General features: G+C 52.1%; 1 protein-coding gene across 5 annotated transcripts in view; it reads left to right on the top strand.

Annotated features, from left to right (window-relative positions):
* Positions 1-11,248, top strand: part of TRPV2 (transient receptor potential cation channel subfamily V member 2) — a 27,185-nt gene that overhangs the window by 2,594 nt on the left and 13,343 nt on the right. For 2 of the 5 annotated variants that reach the window (XM_037727231.1, XM_037727232.1), the window contains 9 exons: positions 168-477; positions 2,997-3,130; positions 5,096-5,386; positions 5,957-6,255; positions 7,929-8,102; positions 8,554-8,709; positions 9,271-9,369; positions 10,133-10,203; positions 10,609-10,774. In XM_037727231.1, coding sequence (XP_037583159.1) covers positions 278-477; positions 2,997-3,130; positions 5,096-5,386; positions 5,957-6,255; positions 7,929-8,102; positions 8,554-8,709; positions 9,271-9,369; positions 10,133-10,203; positions 10,609-10,774 — 1,590 coding nt within the window. In that variant the 5' untranslated portion in view covers positions 168-277. Of the gene's footprint in view, positions 1-167; positions 478-2,996; positions 3,131-5,095; positions 5,387-5,956; positions 6,256-7,928; positions 8,103-8,553; positions 8,710-9,270; positions 9,370-10,132; positions 10,204-10,608; positions 10,775-11,248 lie in introns of those variants that run through there. The other 3 variants (XM_037727233.1, XM_037727234.1, XM_037727235.1) reach the window with 3 other exon arrangements.

Here is an 11,248-nt window from a genome sequence, read left to right as displayed (position 1 = left end):
TTTTTTTAGTAGAGATGGGGTTTCACCATGTTGGCCAGGCTAGTCTCAAACTCCTGACCTCAGGTGATCCACCCACCTAGGCCTCCCAAAGTGTTTGTATTACAGGCATGAGCCACCCCACCTGGCCCGCAATTACTTTTGCACTAACCTAATACCTCCTTCTGCAGGCTCCAGTCAGGCCAACACTGACCCGCAGCTGGGAGGAAGGCAGGATCCTTGACACCTCTGTCTCCATAGAAGTCCTGGCTAGACAAGAGAGCAGCCTCCTCCCCCTAGAATGACCTCACCCTCCAGCCCTCCAGCTTTCCGGCTGGAGACTTTAGACGGAGGCCAGGAAGATGGCTCTGAGACAGATAAAGAAAAGCTGGACTTTGGGAGGGGGCCGCCTCCCATGGAGTCACAGTTCCAGAGCGAGGACCGGAACGTCTCCCCTCAGATCAAGGTGAACCTCAACTACCGAAAGGGAACAGGTGCCAGGTGAGGCAGCAAATGGGGGCAGGGCAAAGAGGGCCCCCTGGCCAGCTCCAGCTGAGCACCTGGAGTGAGACCCATTGGTCAGCCCAGCACCAGCGCCCCTTCCCGCAGTCTGTGGCATCCTCAGTCCGGCTCTGATGGCTTTTGGGCCTGACAGGCTGACCTCTGCTCTGCTGTCTGGCATTGCTGTTTCCAGAGGCTTCTTCTGTCCTCTGAGGTCATGTTCTTCGTGAGGATACATTCTTGAGCCCTAAGTACTCAACTGACCCTCAAATCCCCCTGTTCATGCCAACTCCCACCCCTGTCATGGTCTCTGTCCAGAAAGGCAGCAGGATCCACACTCCATCAGTGAGAGTCAAGGACACCTGGAGATGTCCCAGGCTCTTCTCAGTTCTGCAAGGCTGTGCCTGTCACGCAGGGTCCGTGGACTGGGGGATTGAGGATGATGGGCTTCTGCTTGGAGTCTTCTGCACTTTGATGTTCCTGTGGCCTCTTCACCAACGCAGATTGCGTGAGCCCCACATTCCTGAGAATCCCACTTTCAGTCCTGCTGCATCTGGCACCCCCCTCCCTCCCTGCCCAGGGGCCTGCCCAGTGAGGCTGGAGAATTCTCATGGGCCAGGCTAGACTCTGCCAGAGAAGACCCTTCTTTCCTTCTCGTGCTTGAGGTGCAGCCACCAGCTTTGGCCTCCCAGGCTAGAGCCGCTGTCCTGTTTGTGCTGGAGGATTGTGGTCAGATTCAGCACCAGGGTAGGGGAGGATGTGTGAGAAGCTTCTGGGAGCTGTGGAGCCTGCCCAACGTGGGCGGGACAGGCCCTTGATGCCTTCCATGCCTCAATCTGTGCTCTCATTGGGCTTCCCCACCCCAGGACCATGATGCCACCCTGGTGACAGAAAGTTCTTTGTCCAAATGGCAGCTTCTGCCAGCTGGACTGCCCATAGGGCTCCTGTCAGTTACAGACAGAGCCCTCATGGTCACGTGTGACTTTCTGGTGCTGATGAGGGAAGGCTGGCTGTAATTACCGTCATAGCCATTGGCTTAAAAAGTCAACTCTTGAAGGCTGGGTGCGGTGGCTCATGCCTGTAATCCCAGCACTTTGGGAGGCCGAAGCGGGCGGATCACCTGAGGTCAGGAGTTCAAGACCAGCCTGACCAACATGGAGAAACCCCATCTCTACTAAAGATACAAAATTAGCCGGACGTGGTAGCATATGCCTGTAATCCTGGCTACTTGGGAGGCTGAGGCAGGAGAATCACTTGAACACAGGAGGCAGAGGTTGCGGTGAGCCGAGATTGAGCCATTGCACTCCAGTCTGGGCAACAAGAGTGAAAACTCTGTCTCAAAAAAAAAAAGTCAACCCTTGGAATCCCCACCTGAGTCAAGGAGGCAGAGGTTGCAGATTGTGTCCCTGTACTCCAGCCTGGGTGCCAGTGAGACTCTGTCTCCAAAAAAAAACTGACTGATCCCAACAATCATCTTGTGCATCTGTCACCAACCTTTACTTGGTCTACCCATTCCACAGGAGATGTTAAGTTGGGACTTGAGGTCTACAAAGCATCAAATAGCCCCCCTTGTTTTTCGTCCCCTCATATCTGCTGGTCTTGTTGCCAGAAGTCCCAGCAAGCTGGCCCCTTTAAATAATAACACAGCCCAGGAGGAAATGACTCATGCCCTTCCCCCTTCCAGTCACCAGACACTGCTAGATTCTGATAAGCTACCAGACCCTTTGTGGGGTCTATGGGAGAGATTTCCCATAAATGTGCCTTCTCGGTGGTGTCTGATATGTTTCAGCGTTGGGCCCAGTGTTGGGCCCAGGTAATGCTCTGACTGTTTCTGGGAAATTTCCTACTGCCCAGCCTAGAATCTCTGTGGGGGTTCAGAGTCTAAAGTTAAACAGCTCTGCTGAGATTCCCAGTTTGGTGCTGTGTGACTTCAGCAAGTTACATGACCTCCTTGTTTATCTAATGGACAAATGAGTGGTTCCCGACCGGCCGGGCTGAAGTGAAGACGAAAGGTGCAGAATATTCTGTAGTTAATAGATGGCTTCAGAGAGGAGAAGGGAGCTTTTTTCCATTCTTTCTTGGAGGCCAGTGATGCATACAGCCACTGTGAGTCTGCAGGGACCTCCCACAGCCCTGTCCAAACCCAGGCTCAAGCTCAAGAGCCACCATAAGTTGTGTGTGCTGAAGGAGACCCTGTGGGATATCGAGGCTGTTGAGAGATGGGACATCAAGGCACCTGGCACATGACAAGCATGTGATGCTGAAAAGTGTCTGTGATGACGCGTCATGGGATGAAGCAGCTTAGTGCCCGGACAGGCCCCTTTTCCTCCTCGTGGGGCTGTGAGCACTTGGGGTCCCCTTGGTTGGTTCTGGGAGGGAAGAGGCCCTCAGAAGGGCTCCCATTGTGCATTCTGGTGAGCAGTGTGTACAGGACTCCCTGAAAGGGCTCCGTGGGATGAAGGGCTTTTGGGGGCCTGTGGTCCTTCTCCAGCAAGAGTCACAAGCCACATCCTCCACAGTCAGCCAGATGCAAACCGATTTGACCGAGACCGGCTCTTCAATGCGGTCTCCCGGGGTGTCCCCGAGGATCTGGCTGGACTTCCAGAGTACCTGCGCAAGACCAGCAAGTACCTCACTGACTCGGACTATACAGGTAGGCCCTGCCCTGTGCATCCAAGGCCTAGGCCTCCTGGAAGATGATAGTTAGGTGGGCTGTGTGGGCTTGATCTCTGGTCAGGAGCCAAGGAGTGAGTGTTGCCAGCAGCCCTCCCGCTGGAATGATTGCCAGGGGCCCTGTGGACAGAGCTAACCAGGGATGGCCTCTTGCTGGTCTCGGCTGTGCCTCCTGCTTCCACCCACCCCTCAGGGCTCCTCTGCCACCCCTAGCCCATTGCAGTGGCTGAATGGAAACCCAAAGTAATCTTTTTCTTTAATAACAGTGTTATTGAGATATAATATATAATGCACATATGATACACTTAACCCATCTCAGAGCACTCTTTGCCCAGAATCTAAATATCTGTATTGTTTGGGCTGATTAGAAAAGTAACATGAGGACTCCGGAAGATTCAAACAGTAAGGAAACAGAGAGAGCCAAGGGTAGACACAGTCTCTCATCCTGGGCCCCTATTAATGGTTTGAGAATGCATCTGCTCAGACTTTCTTTCTTTCTTCTTTTTTATTTTTGGAGAGAGGGGGTTTTGCCATGTTGCCCAGGCTGGCCTCAAACTCCTGGGCTCTGGTGATCCACCCGCCTTGGTCCCCCAAAGTGCTGGGATTACAGGTGTGAGCCATGGTGCGGGGCCTGTTCAGTCTTTCTCAAAGCATCAGTATGTATTTACATAGATGGGGCCTTGACATATATACTAATTTGTAATGTGCTTTTCCTCCACTTAATACATCTTGTAGCACTTTCCATTTCAGTACATGTCTAACTCAATCGCTTTGACAATTGTAGAGTGAGTTTTCCATTGTATCATTTATCATAATTTAGTTAACCAATTCCTTATTGATGGCCATTTAGGTTGTTTGTCGTTTTTGGCTACAACCAGCTGACTGCCAGGCCCTCTGTATGCTAAGTGCTTGTTTATATTATTCTCATTTTTTATTTTTTTTGAGACAGAGTCTTGCTGAAGTGCAGTGGCACGATCTCGGCTCACTGCAACCTCTGTCTCCTGGGTTCAAGAGATTCTCTTGCCTCAGCCTCCTGAGTAGCTGGGATTACAGATGCCCACCACTGCACCTGGCTAATTTTTGTATTTTTAGTAAAGATGAGGTTTCACCATGTTGGCCAGGCCAGTCTCGAATTCCTGACCTCATGATCCATTTGCCTTGGCCTCCCAAAGTGCTGTGATTACAGGCGTTAGCCACCACGCCTGGCCTTATATTATTCCCTTTGAACCTTACCATAACCCTGGAACATTCCCATTTTACAGTAAGAAAAATTGAGGTTAAGAGAGGCCACGCGACTTGCCAGAGGAGGCAGAGACATTAAATGGTGGAGTTATGTACAAATACTGGTCTGAATATTCTCGTGTAGATAGCATTTCACAAATGATGATGACTTATGTCTTAGAAACTTAATTTCTAGGACAAAAATTGTAGTCATACTTGTTGGTATGTCTTTTTTTTTTTTTTTTCTTGAGATGGAGTTTCACTCTTATTGCCCAGGCTGGAGTGCAACGGCGCCATCTCGGCTCACCGCAACCTCCGCCTCCTGGGTTCAAGCGATTCTCCTGCCTCGGCCTCCCGAGTAGCTGGGATTACAGGCATGTGCCACCACACCGGGCTAATTTTGTATTTTTTTGTAGAGATGGGGTTTCTACATGTTGGTCAGGCTGGTCTCGAACTCCAACCTCAGGTGATCTGCCCGCCTTGGCCTCCCAAAGTGCTGGGATTACAGACATGAGCCACCGTGCCCAGCCCAGTATTTCTTATCTGTTACTTGGAGCCTTAATATCTTATAACATGGTTGTGCTCCCACCAGTTGTGTGTAGCATCTCTTTTAATCTTCCCAAGGGGTACTTTGAGCTGGGTTTGCTATATTGAGCTATCGGGCAGCCCTGCTGCTCCTCGTCTCAGCACCACTGTGCCTCTGCCCCTCCCCTTCTTCCCACAGAGGGCTCCACAGGGAAGACATGCCTGATGAAGGCTGTGCTGAATCTTAAGGATGGGGTCAACGCCTGCATCCTGCCGCTGCTGCAGATCGACCAGCACTCCGGCAATCCTCAGCCCCTGGTAAGTGCCCAGTGTAAGGATGACTATTACCGAGGCCACAGCGCTCTGCACATCGCCATTGAGAAGAGGAGTCTGCAGTGTGTGAAGCTCCTGGTGGAGAATGGGGCCGACGTGCACGCCCGGGCCTGCGGCCGCTTCTTCCAGAAGGGCCAAGGGACTTGTTTTTATTTCGGTGAGTGAGCCTTTCTTAGATAAATTGAGGCAAAGAGAGGGTAAAGCTTTGTTCAAGGTCACACAGTTAGCGTATGACAGAGCTGGCAGTTAAACCTAAGTCTGTCTGACCCCAATGCCCTGCTTCTGACCACTAGGCTGCCTGCAAAAGCGGTTTGTCTTTTGCCCAGGCCAGCCTCAAACTCCTGGGCTCTAGCAATTCTCCTGCTTAGCCTCTTGAGCTGGGGCTACAAGTGTTTGCCATTGCATCCAGCATTAATTTGTCGTAAGAGATGTTTCATCATTGTCTGGCCAGAGGATGGCATGCACCCAAACCCAGACCCAGGGAAGGGAGCAGTGGGCTGCTAGCACTGGCGTGTGACTTGACCAGGCAGAGCCTGAATAAAGAGGCAGCGTGCCTGGGCTCTGGCAAAGGAGACAGCGAAAGTCAGGGGCGATGGGGACCTTGGGTGGCTGGTCCCTGTTCTGCTCCCTTCAGTGGTGAAGAAGCCTGACCTGCTTCAAGGAGCATGAGGAGTAGGCAGGTGGAAACCAGGAGGCCTGGGGCCCAAGCTGCTCTCTTGGCCTGCAGGTGAGCTACCCCTCTCTTTGGCTGCCTGCACCAAGCAGTGGGATGTGGTGAGCTACCTCTTGGAGAACCCGCACCAGCCTGCCAGCCTGCAGGCCACTGACTCCCAGGGCAACACGGTGCTGCATGCCCTGGTGGTGATCTCAGACAACTCAGCTGACAACATCGCACTGGTGACCAGCATGTATGATGGACTCCTCCAAGCTGGGGCCCGCCTCTGCCCCACTGTGCAGCTTGAGGACATCCCCAACCTGCAGGGTCTCACGCCTCTGAAGCTGGCCGCCAAGGAGGGCAAGATCGAGGTGAGTGGCTGTCCCCTTCCCATCTCCCCTGTCCAGGAAGCAGTAGGTCTCACCCCAAACTTTTTGCAGAAAGAGGCTGGGGGGTGATGAAGAGCAGAGGTTTCTCTGCTTTTCAATGGAACACTCCTGTTTGTAAGAAAATTTTCAGTATGTACCTCTAATATATGTGTGTTTATTCATAATTTGCATATGAACTACTGAATTAATATTTTACATTATAAAACATTGGGAATTTTTTAAAGTCATTTGGGTTTCTTTATTAAAAGACAGTCTTTTTATATCTGTTGCTTATTTTTCTATTAGATTTGGTCTTCTGTTTCTGCATATTTATTGATAACTACAATAAATTTAGTATTTTGTCTAATATGACACTTGTAAAATTTCTCCTAGTTCATAATTTTTTTGAATTTTATAGTTTTTTGCCATACAGAATTTAAAAATTGTTATAATCTGCAAGTGTAATTATCTTTTCCGTTAAAGTTCCTTGGTTTTGCTATTGTCTAATTCCTGCTACAAGATTATATATATAATATAAATTATATGTACATAATGTGTTATGACCATTGTACATTACAATATATAATTATATATAGTATATATAATTTTCATACACATTGTTTTCTTCCAAACTTTTGCAGTTGTATTTTCAATGCCTAGCTGGGAGTTATTCTGGTAGGAAGAGTTCACGTAACAGCCCCTACTTTGTTCCAAATAGCTTACCAATAGCTTACCAGGGCTGGCCTCATGGATGTACAGTGGAGATTTTCAGAATGTTAAGGAAACGATAAACATAAATAGAAGTTTTTTTTTTTTTGAGATGGAGTCTCACTCTGTTGCCCAGGCTGGAGTGCAATGGCGCGCTCTCAGCTCACAGCAACCTCTGCCTCCTGGGTTCAAGCAATTCTCCTGCCTTAGCCTCTCAGGTAGCTGGGATTACAGGTGTGCTCCACCATGCCTGGCTAATTTTTGTATTTTTAAGTAGAGACGGGGTTTCACCATGTTGGTCAGGCTGGTCTCGATCCCCTGACCTCATGATCCGCCCGCCTCAGCCTCTGAAAGTGCTGGGATTACAGGTGTGAGCCACTGCACCCAGCTCATACATAGAAGTTTTAATCCTTTTTCACTACCCTCCCAAGTATCTTGGAGTGCTTCCTGGGGCGTGTGAACCTCACTTTGTTGTCTAGAGGCACTGCTGTGTCGTGACCTATGACAGCAGTCCCCTGCTCTGTTCCTGCTTTCCCATTCCTCATGTGTGAAACCAGATTCCTTTCTAACCTGTTCCGATTGGGGACCCCTCTCTGGTCTGTTGAAAATTCTGGACTCTGACCACAAAAGTGCACACACAGATACAGCTGGTGGACTCTGATCTCAAGGGCCTCAACAACCCCAGGGCGAAGGATCTCTCTGTCATTTGAGGAGTTCAGGGAAGAGGGCCACGGGATTGGGGATGGGAAGGAAGAGCCAGGCTGGCTGGCAAGCTGGGGCATATGTGACTGGGTGTGTGTGTAAGAGTTTGGACACACAAGGACCTGCGTGTACAGGGGCACATGCACGTGTCAGCTGCAGCTCTGCAGATCGTGGGCAGCTGCAGGGTTCTGGGTGTTTGCCAGCCTTGGCCCAGGATCAGTGCCAGGAGGGGACTGTGAAGGCGAACTCACATGACCACCCTGCAGATTTTCAGCCACATCCTGCAGCGGGAGTTCTCAGGACCGAGCCAGCCCCTTTCCCGAAAGTTCACGGAGTGGTGCTATGGGCCTGTCCGGGTGTCGCTGTATGACCTGGCTTCTGTGGACAGCTGGGAAGAGAACTCGGTGCTGGAGATCATCGCCTTTCATTGCAAGAGCCCGGTGAGCCCACAGTGGCATGGGTGCACATAGAGGACCCAGCAGAGCTCCCAGCAAGGTCCACACATTGGGGCTGCCTGCTGGACCGTATCTGCCCCATTCCTGTGCCAGTGGGGGTGTGGCTGCATGTCCCAGCAGGCATGACCCTGACCATGGCCACCGGGCCCACACTCAATCCACACCCCAGTCCCATCCAGCACGGGGATCATGCCAAGGGCCTTGTGGCAGCCATCCAGGTCCCCTCTGTTAACCAGCATGTTCTTTGGAGGGCAAGGACCCTCAGTCACACTGTAGTTGGGAGGGTTGGGTGAGGTCCTTAGGGGCTCCTGAGGTGTGGAAGCCTGCTCCCTGTCCTCTCTTCTCCATTTTCTGGGCCCTTGCTCTGATCCTGACATGGAGTGGGCAGCCTATCTGCACTGCTGAATGTACTCCCGGCTCTCCCCTCCCCACCCAGCACCGACACCGAATGGTGGTTTTGGAGCCCCTGAACAAACTACTGCAGGAGAAATGGGATCTGCTCATCCCCAGGTTCTTCTTAAACTTCCTGTGTAATCTGATCTACATGTTAATCTTCACCACTGTTGCCTACCATCAGCCTGCCCTGAAGAAGGCAAGAACAGGGCCGGCGGGGGGCACATCTTGGGGGAGGCCTGCTTGAAACAACCCTGGGGGAAGATGGGATAGTGCTGAGGCATGGGCTGCTGGAGTGACATGCTCGCACTTTTGGGAGCCAGCATCCCGGTACTAATACCGATATAGTAAAGATTTGCTGAGTGCTCGCCGTATGTGAAAAAGGATTCCAGGTGATGGACATGTGTTAACTACTTAATGTTCCCAGCACCCCTGAGATGATGAACTATTATCACCCTGATTTATAGTAGAGGGAGGGGAGGCACAGAGAGGTTAAGTAACTTGCCCAGGGTCACACAGGCGGGAAGTGGTGTGGAGAGAGAAACTGAATCCAGACAGTCTGGCCTCAGACCCAATACTCAAATGCTACACAATGTGCCTCTCAGGATTCAGGGTCCTTCCCTGGAGCCCATGTTTCCCCGCCGTTCTGAGGGGCCTCTCCACAGCTCAGGCTCAGGGTGGGCCCTCAGCTTCAGCTCTCAATGGTGAGCTGTTTGAATGAGGACCCAAGGTCCTGGGTCTCATCTGAGTGTGTCTTCAGCAGGCTGACCCCCACCTGAAAGCGGAGGTTGGCAACTCCATGCTGCTGGCGGGCCACATCCTTATTCTGCTAGGGGGGCTCTACATCCTCGTGGGCCAGGTGAGTGCTCCTCCCCTTCTCCCACCAAGAAGCAAACCTAGAATTCTGCTTCAGGGGGCTTAGAGCAAGTTACCTGCATTCCCTCACCTAGAAAACCCAGTCCCACCCAGAGCAACCAGCCTCATTGCAACTGAGGGCCAGAGGTTCTGGCCTTGCCTTCTGAGGCCCCAAGACTCCTCTGCTGTGCTCTTGGGGTTCCTTCGGGTAGCAGATGGCTTCTCTGATTCCTTGGCAGTACAGGCTCTGCTCCCCAAGGAATGGAGCTGGAAGCCCCTGCCCCCAGCCAGGACCCTGGGCTGGGACATTCCCCTCTTGGGGAGCACAGAGACCAGGGATGGGTGGGGCTCAGGTTAATTTCCCCAGTAAGGCCTCTTCAGTGGGAAATGCTGTAAGCCTGCAGGACACAGGCTGGACACCAAGACATCGGGACCTCCTCAGAGTGGGCAGAACATGGGCACCAAAGCCAGGCTGGCTGGGGTATGGGTGGTCCCTGTGAGGCCAGGGAGAAGGGAAGGGAAAGGCGCTCTCCCCCTTCCTCCATGCAGTATACAGGCTCTTCATCTGCACCCCTTGGCCTAGGTGGCTGCTCTTTCTGGAAAGAGAGTCCCAAGCTATCTCAGCCATCAGAAGTATTTATGAGTCCTCCAAAACCAAAGCTGCTGACTTAGCCCTAGCCCGGGGGGCAGGTTCCCACTCAGCCAGGCCAGCAGGGAGCGTGCGGGAGAGCAGGTTTCACAGCCCTGTGTCCTTCCTTCCTCTGCAGCTGTGGTATTTCTGGCGGCGCCACCTGTTCGTCTGGATCTCGTTCATAGACAGCTACTTTGAAATCCTCTTGTACGTAGGTCTCACTCCTCCTCCCCTTAACTGTCTCTGAGGTCTGGAAGGGTCAGGTGTGGCAGAAGGCACCAGGTTGGCTTTAGAGGCAAGGACATGGGGCCCAGGAAGTCGGGACCTGTGTACAGGCCAGACCCAGTAGACTGCAGTGCTGTCCAGCCTGGGGCCGTTTGTGCTGCCATCATTGTAGATGGGGATAGTGACATTTACCAGGCCTCACCACACACCTGTTTCGCTTAGTCCTTGAAAACACTCTATGAGTCAGGCATTATTATTATTGGCCCATTTGACAGTGGGAGGCCCACAGAGGTCAAATGTCTTGCCTAAGAGGGAGGTCAGGGCAGGCCAGTGGGGGCTCAGGGAGCCAAGTACCAGCAAGCCCACCTGGATCCTGCTCCCATACAGCCTGCTCCAGGCCCTGCTCACAGTGCTGTCCCAGGTGCTGTGTTTCCTGGCCATCGAGTGGTACCTGCCCCTGCTTGTGTCTGCGCTGGTGCTGGGCTGGCTGAACCTGCTTTACTATACACGTGGCTTCCAGCACACAGGCATCTACAGTGTCATGATCCAGAAGGTGAGAGAAGGTGGGGCCCGGTGGGACTCTTTGGCTTCATCAGGCCAGAGCCTTCCTCCACAGCTAACCTAGGCAGAGGACAGCATGTGTACATCCGCCTGCACACCAGCACCCAGACACTTGCTGGATGGAAGCTTAAGTACAGGCATGCACATGCCTCTCTCAGGGCTCTGCATGCGCATGCAATCACGTGCACATATATGTGTTTGCAGGTGTCCACATGGGGCCATGCGCATCCTTCCACATGCAAGGAGCAGAGAATATATGCATAAGCTCATCTGAGTGTCTGTGTCCTGGGATGTGTGGGCATGTAACTGCATTCATCTATGTGTTCAGTGCATGTTTAGGGAATGCCTACTGTGGGCTGGGCCCTGTTCTAGGTGATGGGAATATGGCAGAGAACAAACATGTCCTTGCTCCCCTGAAGCTGAAGTTATAGTGGGAGGAAATGAAAACCTTAAGAAAACAACCAAA

This window comes from Cebus imitator, unplaced genomic scaffold, assembly GCF_001604975.1.
Source record: "Cebus imitator isolate Cc_AM_T3 unplaced genomic scaffold, Cebus_imitator-1.0 Scaffold223, whole genome shotgun sequence".
NCBI classification, from domain to species: Eukaryota; Metazoa; Chordata; class Mammalia; order Primates; family Cebidae; genus Cebus; species Cebus imitator.
The sequence above is the reverse complement of the archived record's forward strand: the minus strand, read 5'-3'. Positions and strand labels throughout refer to the sequence as shown.